The sequence below is a fragment of the Zalophus californianus genome, chromosome 2, assembly GCF_009762305.2.
Source record: "Zalophus californianus isolate mZalCal1 chromosome 2, mZalCal1.pri.v2, whole genome shotgun sequence".
In the NCBI taxonomy this organism is placed as follows: domain Eukaryota; kingdom Metazoa; phylum Chordata; class Mammalia; order Carnivora; family Otariidae; genus Zalophus; species Zalophus californianus.
Genome location: NC_045596.1, coordinates 38,048,139 through 38,069,563, shown reverse-complemented (window position 1 = coordinate 38,069,563; position 21,425 = coordinate 38,048,139). Strand labels below are relative to the sequence as shown.

The window sequence follows — 21,425 nt, the reverse complement described above, 5'->3', positions numbered from 1 at the left end:
ATGTAGTTGTTCTAATTCATTTTCCATACTAATACTTGATCAATTCGCAAATTTTCCTTTTTCAGTTTTACAAAGAAAGAAGTATGGAGTTCCTTTCATACACTAAAATTTAAAGTGGTGGAATATTTTGGAAACTTTCTTTTTTTAAGCTCAGAGTAACTGGTATATGAAAGGGACTAAAAGCAAAGAAAAATATCTCTTGATATCCCCCTCCTCTGAAACATAGGAGGGTGTGGTGTGACCATTATGTGTTTTAACCCATAATGCAAATGGTTGACTGAGATTTTCTCTAGGAGTCAATCCTGCTATAAAATTCAATAAGGTAGTAAAACACTCCTAAGAAAGGATTAAAAGAAGATTCAAGTTTCAATTCATTGTCTTGAACATATCTTAACATATCAAGAATCATCCCAACCTTATTAAGAATCATCCTTAATGGAAAGAAGTTCATGAAAATTTAAGAGAAAACAATCACCATGCTTAACCATGTATACTCTGTTAATTGTGTGTGTGTGTTTGTTGTGATCCTGAAGTATAAATTTTTAACTGTAAACAGAAATTATACTGAAATATATACAGTGGCAGCTTAGTTGGCTGGAGAGGAAAATGTTAGAATTTTCTTACTCGTGAATGCTATAATATCACCACTTAAAACTTTGAGACATTACAATTATTATTATTTTCTAATATATCACAGTCTGTTATTGTAGGCCAACATCATTCTTGAAAATTAGACAAAGGATTTTTAATGCTTGAAATTATTTCTTATATTTAATATTTATTTTTTCATTTAAATAGATTGACAATCAATGCAGAATGTTATCTTCAGCTTCATAACTTTCCTATGGATGAACATTCTTGCCCACTGGAATTTTCAAGCTGTAAGTGACAAAATATGTTATAATTTCATAGAATTTCAGCCTCAGACTCTGTTTATTTAAAAGTGTAAAATAAAATGAGATAAAATATAACATATAATTTTCAGAAGTGTGGATTATGTTCGTCTCTCAGATAAAACAGTTACAAATGACGTATTTTTCTTGCTTTTAAATTAAAAAGTGACAATAAATGCATAGTAAATGTATATATTTAATTATATTTTTGCTCACACATTTTGGTTTTATCGAGTGTCTTTTTCCTATTTTGATTAAAGTAGTCCTGAAGATAGGTTTGTGTTCAAATGTTTTAACACTGCCATGAATAAAATATTGTTTCAAATTTTATTCATCTCCTGAGGCAAGATTTAACTTTATTATATTGGATCTTAAAATATGTTTCAAAGATTGGTTTGGTGAATAATATTTACTGCGTGAGTAGCAAATCTTTGAGAAGACTTTAATGAATTGGAAAAACCAAGGTAGAAATAAGCTTATTTTATTCAAAAGAAAGATTGAAACACAGAGAAATGATTAGAACTAAATAATTTGAAAATAAAGAGTATTTTGTTCCAAGAAAATAATTATCTTTGTATATGAATATCAATTTTATTTCACATTTATTGTTTACATGTATTTTTATAAAAGTGTTTTTCTAGATAATATATAATTGAACAAGTCTTGAAAACATGTAAAATGCGTTTACAAAATGTTATTGCCTATATACACAAATTGTCTGCTATTTTCCTTCTATTGAAACTTGACTTCTTTATATATCACATTCTAAAGTTTATTCACTCTAGATTTTATGTATTCACCAGTATTATCCTGCTTCTTCACTTACAAAATTCCCAAATATCTCTTGTTGCTTTTATTAAAGATTTTCTTGACTTTTCTTAAAGATTTTTGTCTCATTAAAATGTCCTTTTAAATTTATAATCTATCTCACTGCTTTAATTTTCTAACATTAACTTCTCAATGAGTAAAACAGCCAAATCATAACGAAGACTTGATTAATCCAAGCACTCAAGGAATAGTTGAAATGCAAATATTTGAAAATCTAGCAATTATTGTACTTGCCTCCTAGACACCATAACTAAATTCTTGGTGTGATATCTCTTTGGCTTTGATTGTCATTGCTAGAAATTAATAATCTGTCCCTGTGAATCCAATTGGTTATCACTGACATAAATATAATAATCATAGCTAACTTTTGAGATCTTCTACATGGATCCAGCAGAGAATTAAGGTTTCTATGCCTAATTTCACAACAAATATATTCAAAAGATTTCAATACATTCCCATTTAAAAAGTCAATATCATTACATTTAGAATAGTTAAGTAACGAGCTCACTATTTTTATCAGTGCACACACTCATATACTATGACTATATTCTATTGCATTGATAATGATAGTTTAAAAAAAATACAAATTATGGAAAAGCAGGAAGGTTAGAGCCTGATAGAACAAGAAAGAAGACATGGAAAAAGAAAAGAGAAAACAGATTTTTAATAGGTTAGTTGAGAGATGAGCTATTTCATTGAATGGCTGATGAGGATATCCTGGTACAAAGTGATACAATGTTTTGAAAATTTTTGAAGTTGATAGTGAATTCTGTTCCTGTAATGTAGTAGACCAATTCTTCTGTTGAAAACATTTTAAAACTTTATATTATTAAAAATCTTCTCAAAAACATGTAAGTGAAATCACCAAGAAGGAATTGAAGCATAAAAAATTAAGCCAGAAAGATTTATAGTCACTTTTGACCTAAGGACATTTGCCAAACAAGGTAAATTTGAGCTTTGACTTTGACAGCCTTGTGGATTAGGGTTCTAATATTACATAATTTCTACATGCAGCTGGGTTACAAAGGCTGGATGCTTAAGGTAACATGGAGAAGCAACACACACGTGTATGTATGTACAAACATACTAAAGTCTAAAAGAAAAGTTGCCTCTGCAATCAGCATACTGGGGTGAAGTAATTCCTTGAGAGGATATAATTACAAACCCACCTTCACATGAATTTATAGCCCAAATTTCCATCACTTGATTACTCTGAAAAGTCCCTGTGGATTTTTCTGACATGTGGCAGAAAAAAAAATTTTTTTTTGAAAGAATACACCTCCATGCTAAGCAACTTCCAAGATGAAAAAGACATTTTCAACACAAATTACTAACAAAGATCTAGTATTCAGGTTATATAACTAATTCAGACCAAAAAGAGAAAGAGAGAGAAAGAGAGAGAGAGAGAGAGAAAGCCCAATAAAGGAATAGGTGATTCAACAAGCAATTCTCCAAAGAAGAAACCTAAGAATCTAATAAACATATGAAAAAATGACTATTTCATTCATAATCAGGAAAATGTGAAATAAAATTAGCTTACAGACCAGCAAAAATAGACTGTCCACATCAAGTTAAATGAGAATATGGATCCAAGTATACTTTCATACTCTGGCTGGTGAGAGAATTTATTGGTATACTCTTTATGAAAAGAAGATTGGCACTGTCTCATAAAGTAGAAATTATATGCAATCTATGACCCCAGCTATTCCATACCTAGGTATAGATCCCAGAGAAACTTGCACTATGTATTTTGTGAGGCATGTATAGTAATGTCACTAGTAGCAGTGTTCTTATTGACCAAAAGGAAACATTATAGGTGTCTCCGACAGTAAAATAGATAAATTTCAGTACATCTTTAGGATGGAACAAATTTGCTAAAGCTACATACATTAGCACGGATGACTACTACAAATATCATATCAAAAGAAGTAAAGTATAAAGTAATGCATCTAGTATGGCAACAATCAAGTAGAATTCAAAAGAACCTAAAATAAGCTATATGTTTCAGAAATGCATATCAGAAAATCTATAACCAAAACACAAGGGAAGGATTATCACAGAAATCAAGTTAGTGGTTACCTCTATTTACAAGAGGGACTACTGTATTGGGGTGGACACATGAGTTTTCCGAGACACTAGCATGATTCTATTTTTTTATTTAAGTGGAGTTACATGGATTATCATTATTTAATCATTATATGATTTTTAAACTATACACATATATTTTATGCCATGTTTTCTATATTTGACATACCTATAATACAAACATGAATTTCAAAGAACTTGCCTTGGAATAATATTGGTATTGTAACAGTAACAGACTTGAATCTTGCTAATCCATATATTTTTATTTTTATTTTATCTAGATGGGTACCCTAAAAATGAAATTGAGTATAAGTGGAAAAAACCTTCTGTAGAAGTGGCTGATCCTAAATACTGGAGATTATATCAGTTTGCATTTGTAGGGTTACGGAACTCAACTGAAATTTCTCACACAATCTCTGGTAAGAAGGAAACACCAATCACTGAATGATGCTAGCATCAAATGACTATGGATTTAAATTATAGGTTGGAATCTATACTTTTATATATTTTAATAGCAAAAATAAAACTGTTTTTTTCTTCCAGGGGATTATATTATCATGACAATTTTTTTTGACCTGAGTAGACGAATGGGATATTTCACTATTCAAACCTACATTCCGTGTATCCTGACAGTTGTTCTTTCCTGGGTGTCTTTTTGGATCAATAAAGATGCAGTACCTGCAAGAACATCACTTGGTATGATACGAATATTATGCTATAGTGTCATGAGATTGTTAAAATATTTTAATGTGAAGAAAGTTTATAGTTGAATGTATTAGAATATTCCTCTACATTACAATCAAGCAAAAATTTACAAGTACTCTAGTGCTTTATGAAATGTTGAAATGAATATATGACAAACAAGTAGGAAACAGAATCACAAAGAATTTAAAATTTTAGAATTTTTAAAATTTTTCCTGCTAATGGAGTTCAAAGGAAACATAAATACTCAGCAGGAATTAATAAACAAAAACCACACATAATCCATGAATCTCAATTTGGTCTGTATTTTTAATCACTCTTCATCAAGATTTTATTTTATTTTTTAGCTGAATCACTGATAGCCAGCATTTATTAACCGATGTGTGTTTAGAAGGCTTTGAAATCCCCTGCTCTTACAATGGTGCTAATCAACAGTGAACTTTTCTAAAGGGCAAGTCACTGAAAGGGACAAGAAACTTCTGGGCTTCTGTAATCTATAAAATGTGTAATTAGTCTATGAATATTTTGAGACATGCCTGTACAATAACACTGATTAAAAGGGTAATTTGTAATTCATACTTGAAAAAATAGACTTTTGGTTTCTTTCTTTAGCAATCAATTGCAATAATCAAAATCATATAAAAATGTGTCTAATTACTACACGTTTGTTTAAAAGAAAATAGCATCCATTTATGTATTGATATACAAAGACAACTTATTGATCAATTTCATTCCCAAGATCAGTGCAAGACATGAATCACACTACTGATAATTGTGTCTTAAAAAATATAAAGTTGGGACAGTCTGTTTTCAACAATAGGGAGGTTTTCTTGTGGTTTCTATGATAGCTGTATTAATAAATACAGTAAAATGAAAATCACATAAAAGTGGCAAGATAAAGCCTGAGGCACCCAGCTCTAAACTTGGAAAATGCAGTACCCTTGGGAATCTAAAGAGAAATGTACATATAGCCAGTGAAGAAAATGTACTTAATACCTGAGTTTTGTTTCCTATTTAAACTATTATTATTATTTCTAATTATTTTATGTTTAGACCATACTTTAGAGTAAATAAATTATTTCAGATTCTTTGTTTGCTACCATGAATATGACTTAAATATTACATTTTTGTTTTTAAATATTATTCTCATATTTTTTCCCAAAGAAAATTTGAATGGATTATTTCTTTTTTTAATGTTTATAGCAGCTTTATTCACAATAGCCCCAAACAAGAAATAACCCAATGTCTGTCAATGGGTGAATGAATAAGTAAATTGTAAATTATGGCCAATGGAATATGTCTCTGTAATAAAAAGGAGCATACTACTGATACACAACACAGAGCTACAATATGGATGAATCTCAAAAATAGGATGCTGAATCAAATAAGCAAGACACAAAAGCATACATACTATAAGCTTGTTTATATGAAGTTTTTTTCTAAAATATTTTATTTATTTATTTGATAGGGAACACAAGCAGGGGGAGTGAGAGAGGGAGCAGCAGGCTTCCTGCTGAGCAGGGAGCCCAATGTGGGGCTCAATCCCAGGACCCTGGGATCATGACCTGAGCCGAAGGCAGATGCTTAATGACTGAGCCACCCAGGTGCCCCCATTTATGTGAAGTTCTAAAACAGCAAAACTAACCAATGGTGTTAGAAATCAGATCAGCAGTTGTCTTTTTTTTAAAATTTTATTATGTTATGTTAATCACCAAACATTACATCATTAGTTTTTGATGTAGTGTTCCATGATTCATTGTTTGTGCATAACAACCAGTGCTCCATGCAGAACGTGCCCTGTTTAATACCCATCACCAGGCTAACCCATCCCCCCACCCCCTCCCCTCTAGAACCCTCAGTTTGTTTCTCAGAGTCCATCGTCTCTCATGGGTCATCTCCCTCTCTGATTTCCCCCTCTTCATTTTTTTGTTTCTTACTATCCTCTTTTTTTGTTTTTAATATATAATGTATTGTTTGTTTCAGAGGTACAGGTATGTGATTCAACAGTCTTATACAATTCACAGCGCTCACCATAGCACATACCCTCCCCAGTGTCTATCACCCAGCCACCCCATCCCTCCCACCCCCCACCACTCCAGCAACCCTCAGTTTGTTTCCTGAGATTAAGAATTCCTCGTATCAGTGAGATCCTATGATACTTGTCTTTCTCTGATTGACTTATTTAGCTTAGCATAATACCCTCTAGTTCTGTCCATGTCTTTGCAAATGGCAAAATTTCGTGTTTTTTATGGTTGCATAATATTCCATTGTATATATATATATATATATATATATATATATATGCCACATTTTCTTTATCCATTCATCTGTTGATGGACATCTTGGCTCTTTCCATAGTTTGACTATTGTGGACATTGCTGCTATAAACATTGGGGTGCACGTACCCCTTTGGATCCCTACCTTTGTATCTTTGGGGTAAATACCCAGTAGTGCAATTGCTGGGTCGAATGGTAGCTCTATTTTCAACTTTTTCAGGAACCTCCATACTGTTTTCCAGGGTGGCTGCACCAGCTTGCATTCCCACCAACAGTGTAGGGGGGTTCCCCTTTCTTCACATCCTCGCCAACATCTGTCATTTCCTGACTTGTTAATTTTAGCCATTCTGACTGGTGTGAGGTGGTATCTCATTGAGGTTTTGATTTGGATTTCCCTGATGCCGAGCGATGTTGAGCACTTTTTCATGTGTCTGTTGGCCATTTGAATGTCTTCTTTGGAAAAATGTCTGTTCATGTCTTCTGCCCATTTCTTGATTGGATCATTTGTTCTTTGGATGTTGAGTTTGGGAAGTTCTTTATAGATTTTGGATACTAGCCCTTTATCTGATATGTCATTTGCAAATATCTTCTCCCATTCTGTCGGTTGTCTTTTGGTTTTGTTGACTGTTTCCTTTGCTGTGCAAAAGCTTTTTATCTTGATGAAGTCCCAATAGTTCATTTTTGCCCTTGCTTCTTCCATAATATTTATATGAAGCCAAAAAGAATGCCATGGTGTCATCAAAGGGGATAACCAATGGTGGAATTGTGTTGTTATCTGAGTTCATATTTTTTAGTATTAGCATATTGACTATAAAGATAAGCCATAGCCAGATCTAACTTGAAGAATATCTCTTATAATTGTGAGCCGTATGTATTTGGAGCTCAAGATTTTTTTTAAAACAAGTATATGCACATACATAGATACATATATATGTCACTGAAGTACAATTTCCCGAGCTTATTTATTCCACGTTGTGTTTCAGCAAACATTTACCAAATGCTTTTTACGAAACAGGCAGTGTTCTAAGTGCTTCAGTGTTAACAGTGAACCGTAGCTATAAAATCCCCATGTTCATGGCATTCATGTTCTAGTGGGGTGTGCAGGTAATGTACAAATATAAAGAGTATAGAACGTCAGTGAGTAATGAGGCTATGAAGAGAAACCAAAATAAATGGAAAGAGAATGGCAGGGGATGTGCGTAAATATGATGTTTGCTATCTTATCCTGTGGAGTCAGGCTACACCCCTTTGAGGAGGTAGCAGAGACCCAGTGAAGCATGGGAGCTAGCCTGGTGGATACGTGATAGAAAGAAAGGCCAGACAGGGACAACCACCAGGTCCTAAAGTGGGATCTTCCTTGCCATCATGACTGAAGGTCAGAAAAAGACAACTATGGCTAGAACTGACCGAAAAGTAGTAGAAAATGAGATTGGAGATATGGCTAATTGTTAGATCATATAGGCTTAGTAGGTCACTTTATGGGCTTTAGATTTTATTCTCAATGTGACTTGTAGGATTTTGAGCAGGAAATATATCAATGAATCTGCTTAATAACCCAAATATTTTCTTATTATCATGGATTCAAATATATTTTCATAGGAAATCCACTTATTTTTAAGCTAACCATGGTGATAATAATTACTAAATAAAATAAATAAATGTCTGAAAGCTAAGTTTTTTGCTGTAGGTTTCATTCTTTATGAATAGAAATGTAATAGTATTTTAATAAAGTGAAATTTAATGCAGTCATTAATATTGAAATCAAAACACACATTGTCTTTAAGGGTTTTTTTTAGTAAATTGGGACATAAGTATGGAATCCAGGAATACATTTGGAAATCTACCTTTGTCTGAGTGTAGCAATGTTATGATTTAGTCAGTTACCAGAAAAAAACACATAAGGGGAGGAAGAAGAAAGACTTGTTTATTCATGGAAATCAGCACTTACCATATGCCTAGCTTTGTAGTTTTGGTTTAAAAATAATTGAAGCAAAAATTGTCAGGAATAACAGGAGAAAAAAAATCTGTAATTATATTTGGATATTTTAACATCCTTTCTCACTCTTTGATAGAACAAGTACATGGAAGAAAATCAATGAAAATGTAGAAAATCTGAATGAAATTATCAACTACTGACTGGTATTTATAGAAGACTATACCTAACTACAGAATATTCCATATTTTCAAGTGCATATGGAGCATTAACCCAGATCTCAATAAAATTTAAAAGACCAAAATTTTCCAGAGTATATTTTCTGACCAAAATGGAAGTAAATTAAGAATTAATATAAATAGGGGCACCTGGGTGGCTCAGTCAGTTGAATGTCCAACTATTGATTTTGGCTTAGGTCACAGTCTCAGGATTGTGGGACTCAGCCCCAAGTCGGGCTCCATGCTGGGGGCATGGAGCCTGCTTGGGATTTTCCCAGCCTCTCTCTCTCTCCCTCATTCCCTCCCCCTTTCTAAAAAAAAAATTTTTTTTAAAGAATTAATATAAATAATATAGATAATAATGACCTTATGTATTTGGAAATTTAAAAATGACCTTTTAGATAACCCTTGGGTGAAAATGGAAATTGGAAAACATTTTAAGCTAAATTTTAATTAGAAATTCACATATAAATATTTGTGAGATGCAACTAAAGCTTTGCTTAGAGGGGAAATTGTAGCTTTACAATGCTAATATTAGAAAGGTAGATATAAAATCAATATTCTAAGTATCTGCCTTAACCGATAAATAAAATAAATACCTTATGTATAAATGTATTGTAAGTACTAAGCAAGATATTGCTGTGTCAGTTTTTTAGATGAAAGGCATAGAGGAGTTAAGAAACTTCCTTAAGATCACAGAGCTAATAGATAAAAAAGTCAGAATTTGAACCTAGATTTGCCACCATGACTCCCAATCCATCATACTCCTGTCTTTACTTTTTTTTTTTTCAATCCTAAGCGATGATAAAAGTAAAAAGACAGGTGTGTAAGAGAAATTATTAGGGCATGTTTCAAAGGAGACATGAAGAATAAAGGTGGTATTGCCTTTACTATATCAAAGAGACCCTTTCTATTTTTTTCTTCATCACAGATGTTGTCACTGTATAAATAATTGGCCAAATTAAGAAGAGTTTGACATTACTTTAAGTACTCTTTGGAGAGTACATAATTCCATTCATGGGGCCATATTTTAGTGGACAGAGAATGAGAATTATAGCAGTTTAGGTAAGGAGACATACAGCATGTACAGCCGTGAGTTAGGAGTGTCCAGATTAGCAGTGGTAAGAACCACAAGAAAGCCACGACTAAAGAGAAACAGACATACCCAGAGATACATACACAAGGCTGAGGCCCAGGGAGATACCCAATTTATATGCCGAATTGTTTAAAATATGAAGATTTTTTTCTGTGCTTTTTAAGTGTACCATTGACGTAATCTTGCTTGTATTTTTTGCTTAAACCTTGAGATTAAAAAATAGCTTTATTACAAGTTATTGTATAAGAAAACACCGTATTAGTTTGGATTAATTTTAACTGTATGTGGCAGAAAACCTCAAATCACTGTAGCTTAAATTAGGTAGAAGAGTATTTGTTTTTCATGTGAGAAGCCCAGAGGTACATAGACAAAGGGTGATTTCAGGGTGAGGGGCTCAGATTCCCTCTAGTTTTCTGCTATGTTGTGGATGATTTTAATTCTCACGATTATGTAATGTTCTGATGGCTGTTGATGCTCTGGCCATTCCATTCCAGCAGAAAGCTATGAGGAAGAAAGAAAGATGGGCATTTTCTGTCTCTTTAATGCCATCTTTTATTTTTATTGAAATACAATTGACATTATATTAGTTCTAGGAGTACAACATAATGATTCAATATTTATATCTGTTGCAAAATGATCACCCCATAAGTCTAGCTAACATACATAGTCACAGAATTATTTTCTTGTGATGAGAACTTTGGAGATCTACTCTCAGCAACTTTTAAATATACAACACAGCCTTATTAACTATAATCACCATGCTTTTTGCATTACAGCCCCATGACCTACCTATTTCACAATTGGAAATATGAATTTTTGACTCCCTTTTTGCATTTTTAATGCCATCTTTTGGACACTGTTTACACCCTTGACTTGATTCTCCTTGGCTAGATCTCAGCCTGTGTCCACACATAGCTGAGCCAAGGTGGCAAAGAAGTTCTTCCATGCAATCTCATGCCAGCTAAAAATTGGACAGTCTCTTGCTATGGAGGAATGGAAGGATGGGTGTGGGGAGTCAGCTATTTGTAGTCCACAAATTTAGATGATTAAAACTCATCGCAGATGCAAAGAGCACGTCGAACATAACGTAGCTATGGTTACCGGTCATTTTTTCTGTAAATCACGAGTAATCATTTCCTTTTGTTTCCATTGCTTCTTTCTACTCCCAACATTGCCAAATCAGGTGGAAAAATAGAAATCTGGTGCTATTTTTTTATCTTGTATTTTCCGCTCCCTCCACAGGTATCACTACAGTTCTGACTATGACAACTCTGAGTACAATCGCCAGGAAGTCCTTACCTAAGGTTTCTTATGTGACTGCGATGGATCTCTTTGTTTCTGTTTGTTTCATTTTTGTTTTTGCAGCCTTGATGGAATATGGCACCTTGCATTATTTTACCAGCAACAAAAAAATAAAGACTGCTAGAGACAGAAAGCTGAAGAATAAAAGCTCGGTATGTTGAAAATCTCTATTTTCATAAACAGCAAGTTACTCTTAGAGATATTTTGAATGCTCATGTTACACTTGCTTAGACTAATAGGAATTCTTGAGGTACTCTAACAAAAGCCAAATCCCATTAAGATGAAACTGGAGGTTTCAATGACTGTTAGGTCATTGCCCACCAGGAAAAGTATATATAGTTCCCCTTAGAAAAGACTAAGGATCCCCCTTGTAAAGAGTGGTTTCTTACACTGTGAATTTTCCTCAAGTGCTAGACTCTTTGTACCTAAAAAAATATTTAAGATCTCTCTGATTCTATTTTTTTGGGTTAGGATTTGGGTGCTAACAACAGGTGGCCCACAAAATTACTTCATTTTTAAAGATAAAGAACGCTCTTTAATGTGAGTATTCAGCTGCGTTTGAAAGTCCTATCTATAAAGTGTTTTCAGTTTGTGTATAATTGTGTGCTCTTAGTCCCTCTTCCCTATCGTGTATCCACCTCAACACGGATAACATCAAATTGATATATTAGAATTGGTTCTATGAATTCTAAGATACTTAAGTGTTGGATGATTGACTATAAATTCTTATTGGAATGGCAATTACAACAACCTTAAAATAATACCTAACACTTTTACTGAATATGCCAGGTGTTTTACGTTCATGATTTCATTTATGCTCCTATGAGTACGAGTTCAGTAATTTGCACAAGAGCAGCCTGAGGAAGTGAAAAATCCAAGACTCATACCCAGGTCTTTTTTGGTGCCAGAGCTGAAGCTGGTAATCCTTCCTTTATATTTCCTGTTCTCATAGGACTCAGAAAAGCAAACATCTGTTTCTCCAATATTGACCAAAAAGGCGCTTTATTGCTGATTCCAGTAAATGTTTTCAAAGCAGATTTGTTCCCAAATACCTAAATAAATGAGAACTATATACAACAGCTACGCCTGAGTGGCAAGCTTGTAAGCCTACCATAGAGCCTATATAATGAGGCATGGAGTTTTACATATTATCTCCTAACTTCGTAAGTTCTAAGATGCAATGCTTTTCATCCCTCCTCCCATTTTTCATTAATTTCTTTATAAATCTTTGACATATTTTTAAATTATATTTTACTTTTCATGTCATATTCCAAGGACCAAACCCTATGTAGATTTGCTCTCGGTTTCCCAGAGTATTCCAGGAGAGCAGAGCACATGGCTGGCAGTACACATTTGATAACTTACATTGCAGAATTAGCCTGTGACTTTCTCAATTTGACTTATTTTAGCTTATCCATGGGACATATTGTAGCCCCTGAAAGGACAAACCAACAGAGGGCAATGATGTCAACTTTAATATCCGTTTGCTGAATTTTTAGGTAAAGAAAAATACAGGTTTTCTACTATTTTCCCTTAATCAAAGCAAATTATCCACTCTGGGTGTTCCATTTTATTTTTTACTCACCCATAGCTATGTTCAATTACTACTTTGAAAATTTTACTTCTGGAAATTGTGAATAAAATCAGGAAATGTACAATCTCACATAGATTCTCTAATTTCATTTTAAGAATATATAATGTACATACTGTTATTATATTATCAAAGACACTCAACCAAGTGTCTACTCTGGGACTATTGCTAATCAGTTTGTCACATTTACTCAGTAAACTTAAACATTGGAGTGCAAACATTAAAATTATGATGTTTTTTAATCTTCCATTCACCAAATATTTATTAAGGACACCCGTGTCTTAAGCAATGTTCTAGAATAGTTATTTAAGAAAAAAAAAAATCTATATTGAGTTATTTAAAATTTAGCATCAAGCCCAGGAAGCAAATAGTAAAGATGAAAAAATATGGAATAAAAATTAAATAAGAGCTTTGAAACACTAAATTTCAAACATCAAAAGTTAAATTGATATATATAACTGACTACGTGGGTACAAAAATATTTTCCTCAGAGCCAAAATAAAGTTCTGTAGTCTTTCCTTTCTGTTCAGTTATGTGATTTATGAGTTCTTTTAATACTAAATGACATTTTGGTTGAAAAACTGGAATCAGTAATCAAATCTGACTCCCTGCTTGGTTCAGTGTTCAGCCATCTGGTCTTGCTAATCAAGTAAATCAGAATGCACTTTTATGAAGAATAAGCAGCTCTGCTTGTTGTCGCAAGTGCTCTATTTAATGGTTTGGTGGAGTCTGCTTTTACTTCTGCAAGCCAGGACAATCACACACACAACTTAGACCCAGAAATCTTGCAGGGTCTTGCTTTTAAACCTTTTCAAATGTTTCTTTGTTGTCGTTGTTCTTCTTTCTGTTCTTCTTCTTCCTCTTCCTCTTCTTTCTTCCCTTAACCCCTCCCCCTTCCCTCCTGCTCCTCCTTCTTCTTCCTCTTCTCCTCTCTTTTTCTTCCTTCCATATCCACACTTTTTTCCATAAGTTTAAAATTCTGAGTAGTTTAAAATCTAGCATTTCCTCCTTTTGTTCTTTAGATGACTTATGGTAATAGGTCAGAACCAAAGACCTAGACTAGAGTCATTGAAAGATCAACGTGTCTGTTATTAAGCAAAACCAAAATCACTTTCTTGAGGTCTGACTGCTTAACTGAGAACCCAGAATATTCTAATTTATTTTAAAAAGAGATAATATTTAGATGTGTCCAAATTTAGATTTTTAGCTTCCATGAATCCTCTTAAAAAACATAAATTAATAAAAATGCTTTTTACCTTGGGCGCCTGGGTGGCTCAGTCGTTAAGCATCTGCCTTCGGCTCAGGTCATGATCCCAGGGTCCTCGGATCGAGTCCCACATCGGGCTCCCTGCTCAGCAGGAAGCCTGCTTCTCCCTCTCCCACTCCCCCTGCTCGTGTTCCTGCTCTCGCTGTCTCTCTCTGTCCAATAAATAAATAAAATCTTTAAAAAAAAAAAAAAAAAAATGCTTTTTACCTTACTCTACATGTGAAATATTAGGCCCTTTCTCTCCCTCTCTCCCTCATTCTCTCTGTCTCCCCCTTAACTCCCACCTTCCTTCCTTTCTTCCCTCCTTCCCTCCCCCTCCCTCCCTCCCTTCCTTCCCTCCTTCCTTCCTTCCTTTCCTTCCTTCCTTCCTTCCTTCCTTCCTTCCTTCCTTCCTTCCTTCCTTTGATCATTCTTTCCATATCTTTCTTTCCTCTTTATATTTTTATTATGAATACCAATGACATTTTAATTTGGTCCACATTTCCATCCCATCTAATACATATTATTGTGTTTTTATTTATACTCATTAAGAATATGATTCAGATATGTTTATGTAATTATCTATTTTTTAAAAAACTCTAAGTTAAGAATGTTGGAACATGGAATCAAGACTCTATGAAACAGATAAAGGTCATAGGAATGTAACTGTGGTAAGCCACAAGAGTAGTCATGTTGAAACTAGAATATTCCTCCCATAGATGATTAGGAATCTCAGAAAACCATGTCATACATACCTATGTCAGGGTCCTGTTTTACCCATTTGAGGACAGACTGACTTATTTGTGACCTTTCAATTTGGTTAAAATGTACAATGATGGAAATTTATTTCACCAACCATGGACAAGACACTTTGGAGAGAAAAAAACAATAGCATATGATTTTTGTCTTCATTAATCTTTAAATCTAGTTATGGAAAAATATACTATACATAAAGTACAATACAAATTAAAAATTAAAAGTAAACAAAGATCCTATAGGGGAATTAGCTCAATTAGATGACAGATTTCAAATACTTTTTCAGAAGTAAATATTTTCTACAATGAATATAAGTTAAAAAATATTTTAGGGGCGCCTGGGTGGCTCAGTCAGTTAAGCGTCTGCCTTCAGCTCAGGTCATGATCCCAGGGTCCTGGGATCGAGCCCTGCATCAGGCTACCTGCTCTGCGGGGAGCCTGCTTCTCCCTCTGCCTGCCGCTCCCCCTGCTTGTGCTCTTTCTCTCTCAAATAAATAAAATCCTTAAAAAAAATTTAAAGACATTTATCTGAGAGATAGAAAGAGAAAGAGAGAGAGAGAGAGAGAGAGAAAGCATGGGGGGAAAGGACAGACGGACACAGAGAAGGGAAGCAGACTCCCTGCTGAGCATAGAGCCTGACACAGGGCTCAGTCTCAGGATCCTGAGTTCATGAACCAAGAGTCAGATGCTTAACCAACAGAGCCACCCAGGTCCTCCAATAAAAAACATCTTTAAAGGAGATGTTCATATTGAAATAGAGATAGGTACCATAAAGCCTGAGCTATGTGTTCTATCCCTTGCACTGAGGAAACCTCCGGATACCATATGATGCATGCAGTCTGTGAAACATTGACTCAAGCATATAACAGTGAGAAGAGGCTATGTCAATGTGAGCCACAGTGAAATAGGATGGCTCCCTTTCATTTCAAGTGTAAATAATTCATTCAAAAAGCTGTAAGCCAATTCTTCCAAAGGGGATTTGACAGAGAAAATTACAGAGATCATTGAAGTAGTTCTTTGAAGAATAAGTTGCAAATTTCAGGAGAAAAAATTAGGAAGAGCATTTAAGACAGAAAGAACCGCATGAGCCGAGTCTTATATGTGAGAATAAAATATAGACTGTTATGTGTTCCAAGCTGTATTGTCCAATGCAGTAACCGTTAGCCATATATGGCTAGGTTGATTTAAATTAATTGAAATTAACCAAAATTTAAAATTCAGTATCTTAGTATCGTTAGTCCACATTTCAAGTGCTCAATCGCTGCGTGTGACTAGTGGCTACCATATTGGACTGTGCAGATCTAGAACATTTTTATCATCACAGAAAGTTGTATTGGACAGTGCTGGTCTAGAAAATAGGAATCTTCAGAAAGAAAATAACCTAGGCTGAGGATAGAAAAGTGTTTATGGCCAAGTTGTGGAAAGTCTCCAGTACCGTGGTAAAAATTTTACATTCTGTACTGTGAGCCCTATTAAGCCAAGCATGTTTTTAAAAGCAAGATGGCATATTCATATCTATGTTTCTGAGGGATACGAGCAGAATAGAATATACACTTGAATGACAAAAGAGGCAGGGAGATAAATTTGGAAACAATTGCAATAGTTCAAGAAGCAATATATTCCTGAAGCAGGAACCAGGGTATTAGAGTGAAGATAATATGTGGGAAAGTTTTTCTTTTGCCCACAATCCCCAACCTGCAGCCCCTTCTCTGCAAAGAAAAGATCTTGTTTTCAGTTAGTGCATATCTATGTGCATAAACATTTGTCTGCCTTTCAGAATGCTAAAATAATGAAAAGTCACACAGTTTCACAAATTATACATCTTCTTTCCTACAATGATATTTGGCAAAGCTTCCAGAAGGGATCATTTGATATTGATGAGATGTGAAAAACAGGGTTATTTAAATAATTGTAAAGAGTCAGTGGATGTGGGATGTTTTCAATGGATAGAATAGTCATTTAATATCAATTGTGGCAATGGTATATAATGCTCTTCTAGAGGTATATAAATACCACCACCACCAACTCCTTGTTTTTTTCACCTTGATTTCCAAATAACACTCCTTGATATTTTTCTTCCTACTAAACCCATAGATTGTTACAGCTGAAATGGACCAGATGAATCACAAGTAAAAAATCTCATTTAAAAAATTAAATTTAAAAATAATAATAATAATACATGCACGGTTGAAACACATGAACAAATCAAGCAATGCAAAATGTATAAGTGAAGAATAAAATTCTTTGCCTTGAACCCTTGGTCCCAGTCTTCAGAATTAACCACATTTTAACCATTTTTGCCCTTACTTTCCTGTGATGATTATTTCCAGTATACTTCTGATTCTTGAGGTACCAGATTTCAAAATAGTCATCACTCTTTGGTGTAAGAGAAAAATATAGCTTTCCCACTGTCTCCTTATTATTTTCTTCAATATTTTATCTTACCTTTAATAATTATTGCTTAATTTTCCAAATTTTAAATAATACACTTAAATAGCTACTTCTTAATTCATTATTATCGATAATTATAATGCCAATCTGATTATTATTTCTTTGTCAGTAAAGCTTTTTCTTTTCCTACCTGAAAGTGTTCATCTTCATCTCTTTCTCCATGGGGTTAAAATTTCTTAAGAATCAGTACACTTTCTGTTGGTTTTTTTTTTTTGACTTTAATCATTTCCTCATTGTTTAATATTCCTATCTTTCATTTCTGAGAATTTTCTTGATTCTTTATTTCAATTTACTTCTTTTTTTCCTCTAAAGTTCTCATTAGATGGATTTTAGACCTCTTTGGTTAATTATCCACATCTTCCAGATTTTCTTTTTATCATATTTTTTTTTCTTTTTTTCTTTTTTTTAATTTTTTATTGTTATGTTAATCACCATATATTACATCATTTGTATCATATTTTTTATTGAGGTATTTTTGACTGTATATTGTGGGCAACTTCCTTCCTCAAGATTTTATTTTACAATGCTTTAGGTTTTTTTCTAAATTTACAATAACTTCTTGAATTTCTGAGAGCTCCCATTTTCTAAGTGTTCTCCCGCCTGTTTTCCTTAAGTGGACACAACATCCCTTCAAGTATTTCTGAGTGAACTAATTCAAAAGTTTAATATTCCTTTATGTTTCCTAAATCATTAGAATCAGTAATTCAGAATCAGTTTGTCTTCATGTTTTTCCTTTATACTGTTAGTTTACCTTGAAAGTTCTTGGTGATTTTTCTCCAGTAGGCCCAGCAAGCTTGACCTGTATGTAACTGTTGAGTGTGCAACTGTCACATTTCATTATCATGTGTGTGGAAGGGGAGCATGACATCTTACTGCTTCCAGACATACACACATGCACTCTAAAAGATGATGAGGGTATCACTAGAACATTCCAATAACAACTTCATGAGCCCTAGTCCTGCCTAGAGTGGCATGAATTTGTCTGTTTATTATTATTTTTTTTTTAGAAGTTACAGAATTCTACACATGAGCAGACACCCACCTGTCAGCATCTCTACTTTTCTATATACACAGATGAACAGTGGTTCAAACAGCTGTAGCTATTCTGGAGATGGACATTTAACTAACGCCATGTGTCCCATCCTGCTTATTGTTTCAATTGTCCTGCATTAGAGTGTTTCTGAAGTGTCTTGGGTGGGAACAATAGCTCCCACACCCAGGTTTCCATTTTCTGAGCCTCTTCTGAAATGGGGCTTCCTTTGGTCTACCTTATCTGTTGGTCTATTTTCACCTGTTGCTCGCCTTTCAAAAACGTAGTATGAATTCCGACATGCTGATTGGCTGCTCCGCATCACGAAGATCCACTTCATGTCTGTTTTTAACACTGATGTGGATTTTGTAGTTTTTGAAATCCCGATTGATACTTCAATGGGATTTTATAAAAGTGGAGTGGAGAAAACCTGTGCTCAGGCTTGCATTCTCGCATGCAAAGTTTTTAAATGGGAAATTAATAACAGTAATATTAGTCAGTATTTCATAATATCAGTAACATGACTAATAACGTTTTATGTTCATATTTCTAATATTTAATAACATTGATGATTTTAGTATATGACACAAATAATTATAATATACAAACACATACATAAATATAATTTCATAAATATTTTATTTACTACTTAATATTTCTTTGGCATTAGTGTATCTTGGTGCTTGAAATATATTTTGTATACTTTACTGTATCACTAATATATAAATAATGTAATACTTATTCTCTCTCTCAAATAGTAAATAAATAAATCTTTAAAAAATAAAGGGGGGCACCTGAGTGGCTTACTTGATTGAGCCTCTGACTTAGTTTCTGCTCAGGTCATGATCTTGAGTCGTGAGACTGAGCCTCATGTTGGGCTCTGCGCTGTTGAGGGAATCTGCTTGAGACTCTCTCTCTTTCTCTGTCTCCCTCTGCTCTGAGCCCCCCCCCAATAATAAATAAATCTTTAATATATAAGTAATGTAGTATTTAATATATAAGCAGACAAACATATCTTTAATAATGAGAATGGGATCAATGTCTCATAATGTTAAAGTCAGCTATATTCTTAGTGACTTTTTCAAATAACAAAATGGTATATTCTCAAAATTATATTATTTAGAGTAAAAGAAAATCTTACTCAGTGTGTAGTTTCTTTTTATATTACTTAAACTAATTTATTTTTTATTTTTTCAATACTTACTATTTTGGGGGGCAATAGGAGTTTTATTTGAGAAATTATAAGATGGGTAACACAGCTGCACTTCAGATAAATAAGGTTTGGAATGTGTATATTCTTCTGATTACTCTTTTAGTGGTTTCCAGGTCACAATCTATGTGTCAAAATATTTTATTTTATTGCTACTGTGTCAGCTCTTGGGATATTTTTCTCAGCATCTATAAAGTCTATTTCTGTTCACATCCATCCATTCATTAAAGTGTAGCTTCTTTTACTTTATGAACTTGTGTTTTGAGGGGGCAGCAGGAACTGGATGTCAATTGAAAGTGTCACTCCTGTAGAAGCTCTCCATGATTTTGACCACCAGAGATTAGTCCAGTTTTAAAATGAACGACTTGCAGTTTTTCTCCACTTTTGGACATTTTCATGTTTAATCATCCCCCTCATGCACAATTGATATCTTCCAACAAACACATCGTTTTCCTATTTAGGGCAGTGCTGAGTGATATATGGAATTTTGTGCCATGTAACCTTGAAATTGCCAACTAACAAACTTGTACTTTAATCACTTTTCATTCTGATTAGTATTTGAACATATGCTATTTAAGTATTAAGTAACAAGGAAATGAATACCAATTTGCCTCATTTTGTACATAAGTTTACTGTTTCGCTAAAATTTCGGACTCTAGTCAGGTATTCCCAAGTGTCAAGCTCAAAAGATATGTCATGAACATTTAATAATATACTGCTTCTGCTTTTTATGATACATCCAGGCAAGTAGAGTCATGAATTTATTTGTGTTTAGGGCATTGCTCCTTATCGTCAGGCTGCACACTTTGTTTCTAGTATTATGACTTGTGTGATGCATTTCTCTTTTAAAATATCACTAAATATGATTATTTGCTACTTTTACATCTACTGAATTTTAATATTTAGTAGTTTGAATTAGAAACAAAATAGATTTGAATATAGGTCCAAATATTTAAAAATTCTCTTTTGTGTCTTTTAAAACCTTTTCCATACAATGTTTGATTTTCATAGCTTTGAAATTTCTCTATTTCAAAATGCAGGATGAAAAAACTGTTGCAAACATTTTCATCAGGAAGAATTTAAGATCAGGTTAAAATAATTTTTATAATCTCAGCATTATATTTAGTGTTTAGATAATAAAGCCACCAATTACAACAAGTTGTAAGATTCACATTTTAATATAACCCCTAAAATACGCAGAAATTCTGAAGGGAGAGTTACTAAAACTAGTTTTCATTAATGTTTTAATTGCCATTTTATTCAAGAGTTCATTAAGTATTTTATCCAGTAGCATTTTTCATGAGGTCCATATTGTTGTTATTGTTGCTTGTTTTAGCATGTATTTTATACCAAATGGTGGTATTTCTTCTTCAAACATCACCACTAGCAATGACAATGACAACAATAATATCACCTATGCTGAATACTTGCTCTGTTTCAAATGTTTTGCTGTGTGCTTTATGTACATCATCTCATTTAATTATCAAATGGATCTATGTATTATTGTGACTTTTGTATAGGAGAGGACACAGAGGTAGAAAGAAGAGCACTAACATTTTCTGTTCAGAGTGACATAACTCTCCTGGGCAGAGCTGGAATTTCTGTCCAAGCCTGTCTGACTCCGAAGTGATTGCTTTAGTGTTTCATGGTATCCTAGACTTGCTTGATTTTTAAATATTTTTTTAAATCTTTTTATTATAAAAGTATTAGAGTCTGGTATCCTAAAAAGTTAATTTGATATGTGTTTCAAATAATCCTGATAATAATAACTATTATAACTGGACAAGATGGGGCACTCATTTAAATAAG

At 33.6% G+C, this 21,425-nt stretch overlaps 1 protein-coding gene across 2 annotated transcripts in view; it reads left to right on the top strand.

Moving 5' to 3' along the window:
- Positions 1–21,425, top strand: part of GABRG1 (gamma-aminobutyric acid type A receptor subunit gamma1) — an 85,989-nt gene that overhangs the window by 57,764 nt on the left and 6,800 nt on the right. Inside the window, exons 5-8 of one of the 2 annotated variants that reach the window (XM_027600581.2) lie at positions 799–881; positions 4,088–4,225; positions 4,350–4,502; positions 11,397–11,485. In XM_027600581.2, coding sequence (XP_027456382.1) covers positions 799–881; positions 4,088–4,225; positions 4,350–4,502; positions 11,397–11,485 — 463 coding nt within the window. Of the gene's footprint in view, positions 1–798; positions 882–4,087; positions 4,226–4,349; positions 4,503–11,273; positions 11,486–21,425 lie in introns of both variants that reach the window. The other variant, XM_027600580.2, reaches the window with a different exon arrangement.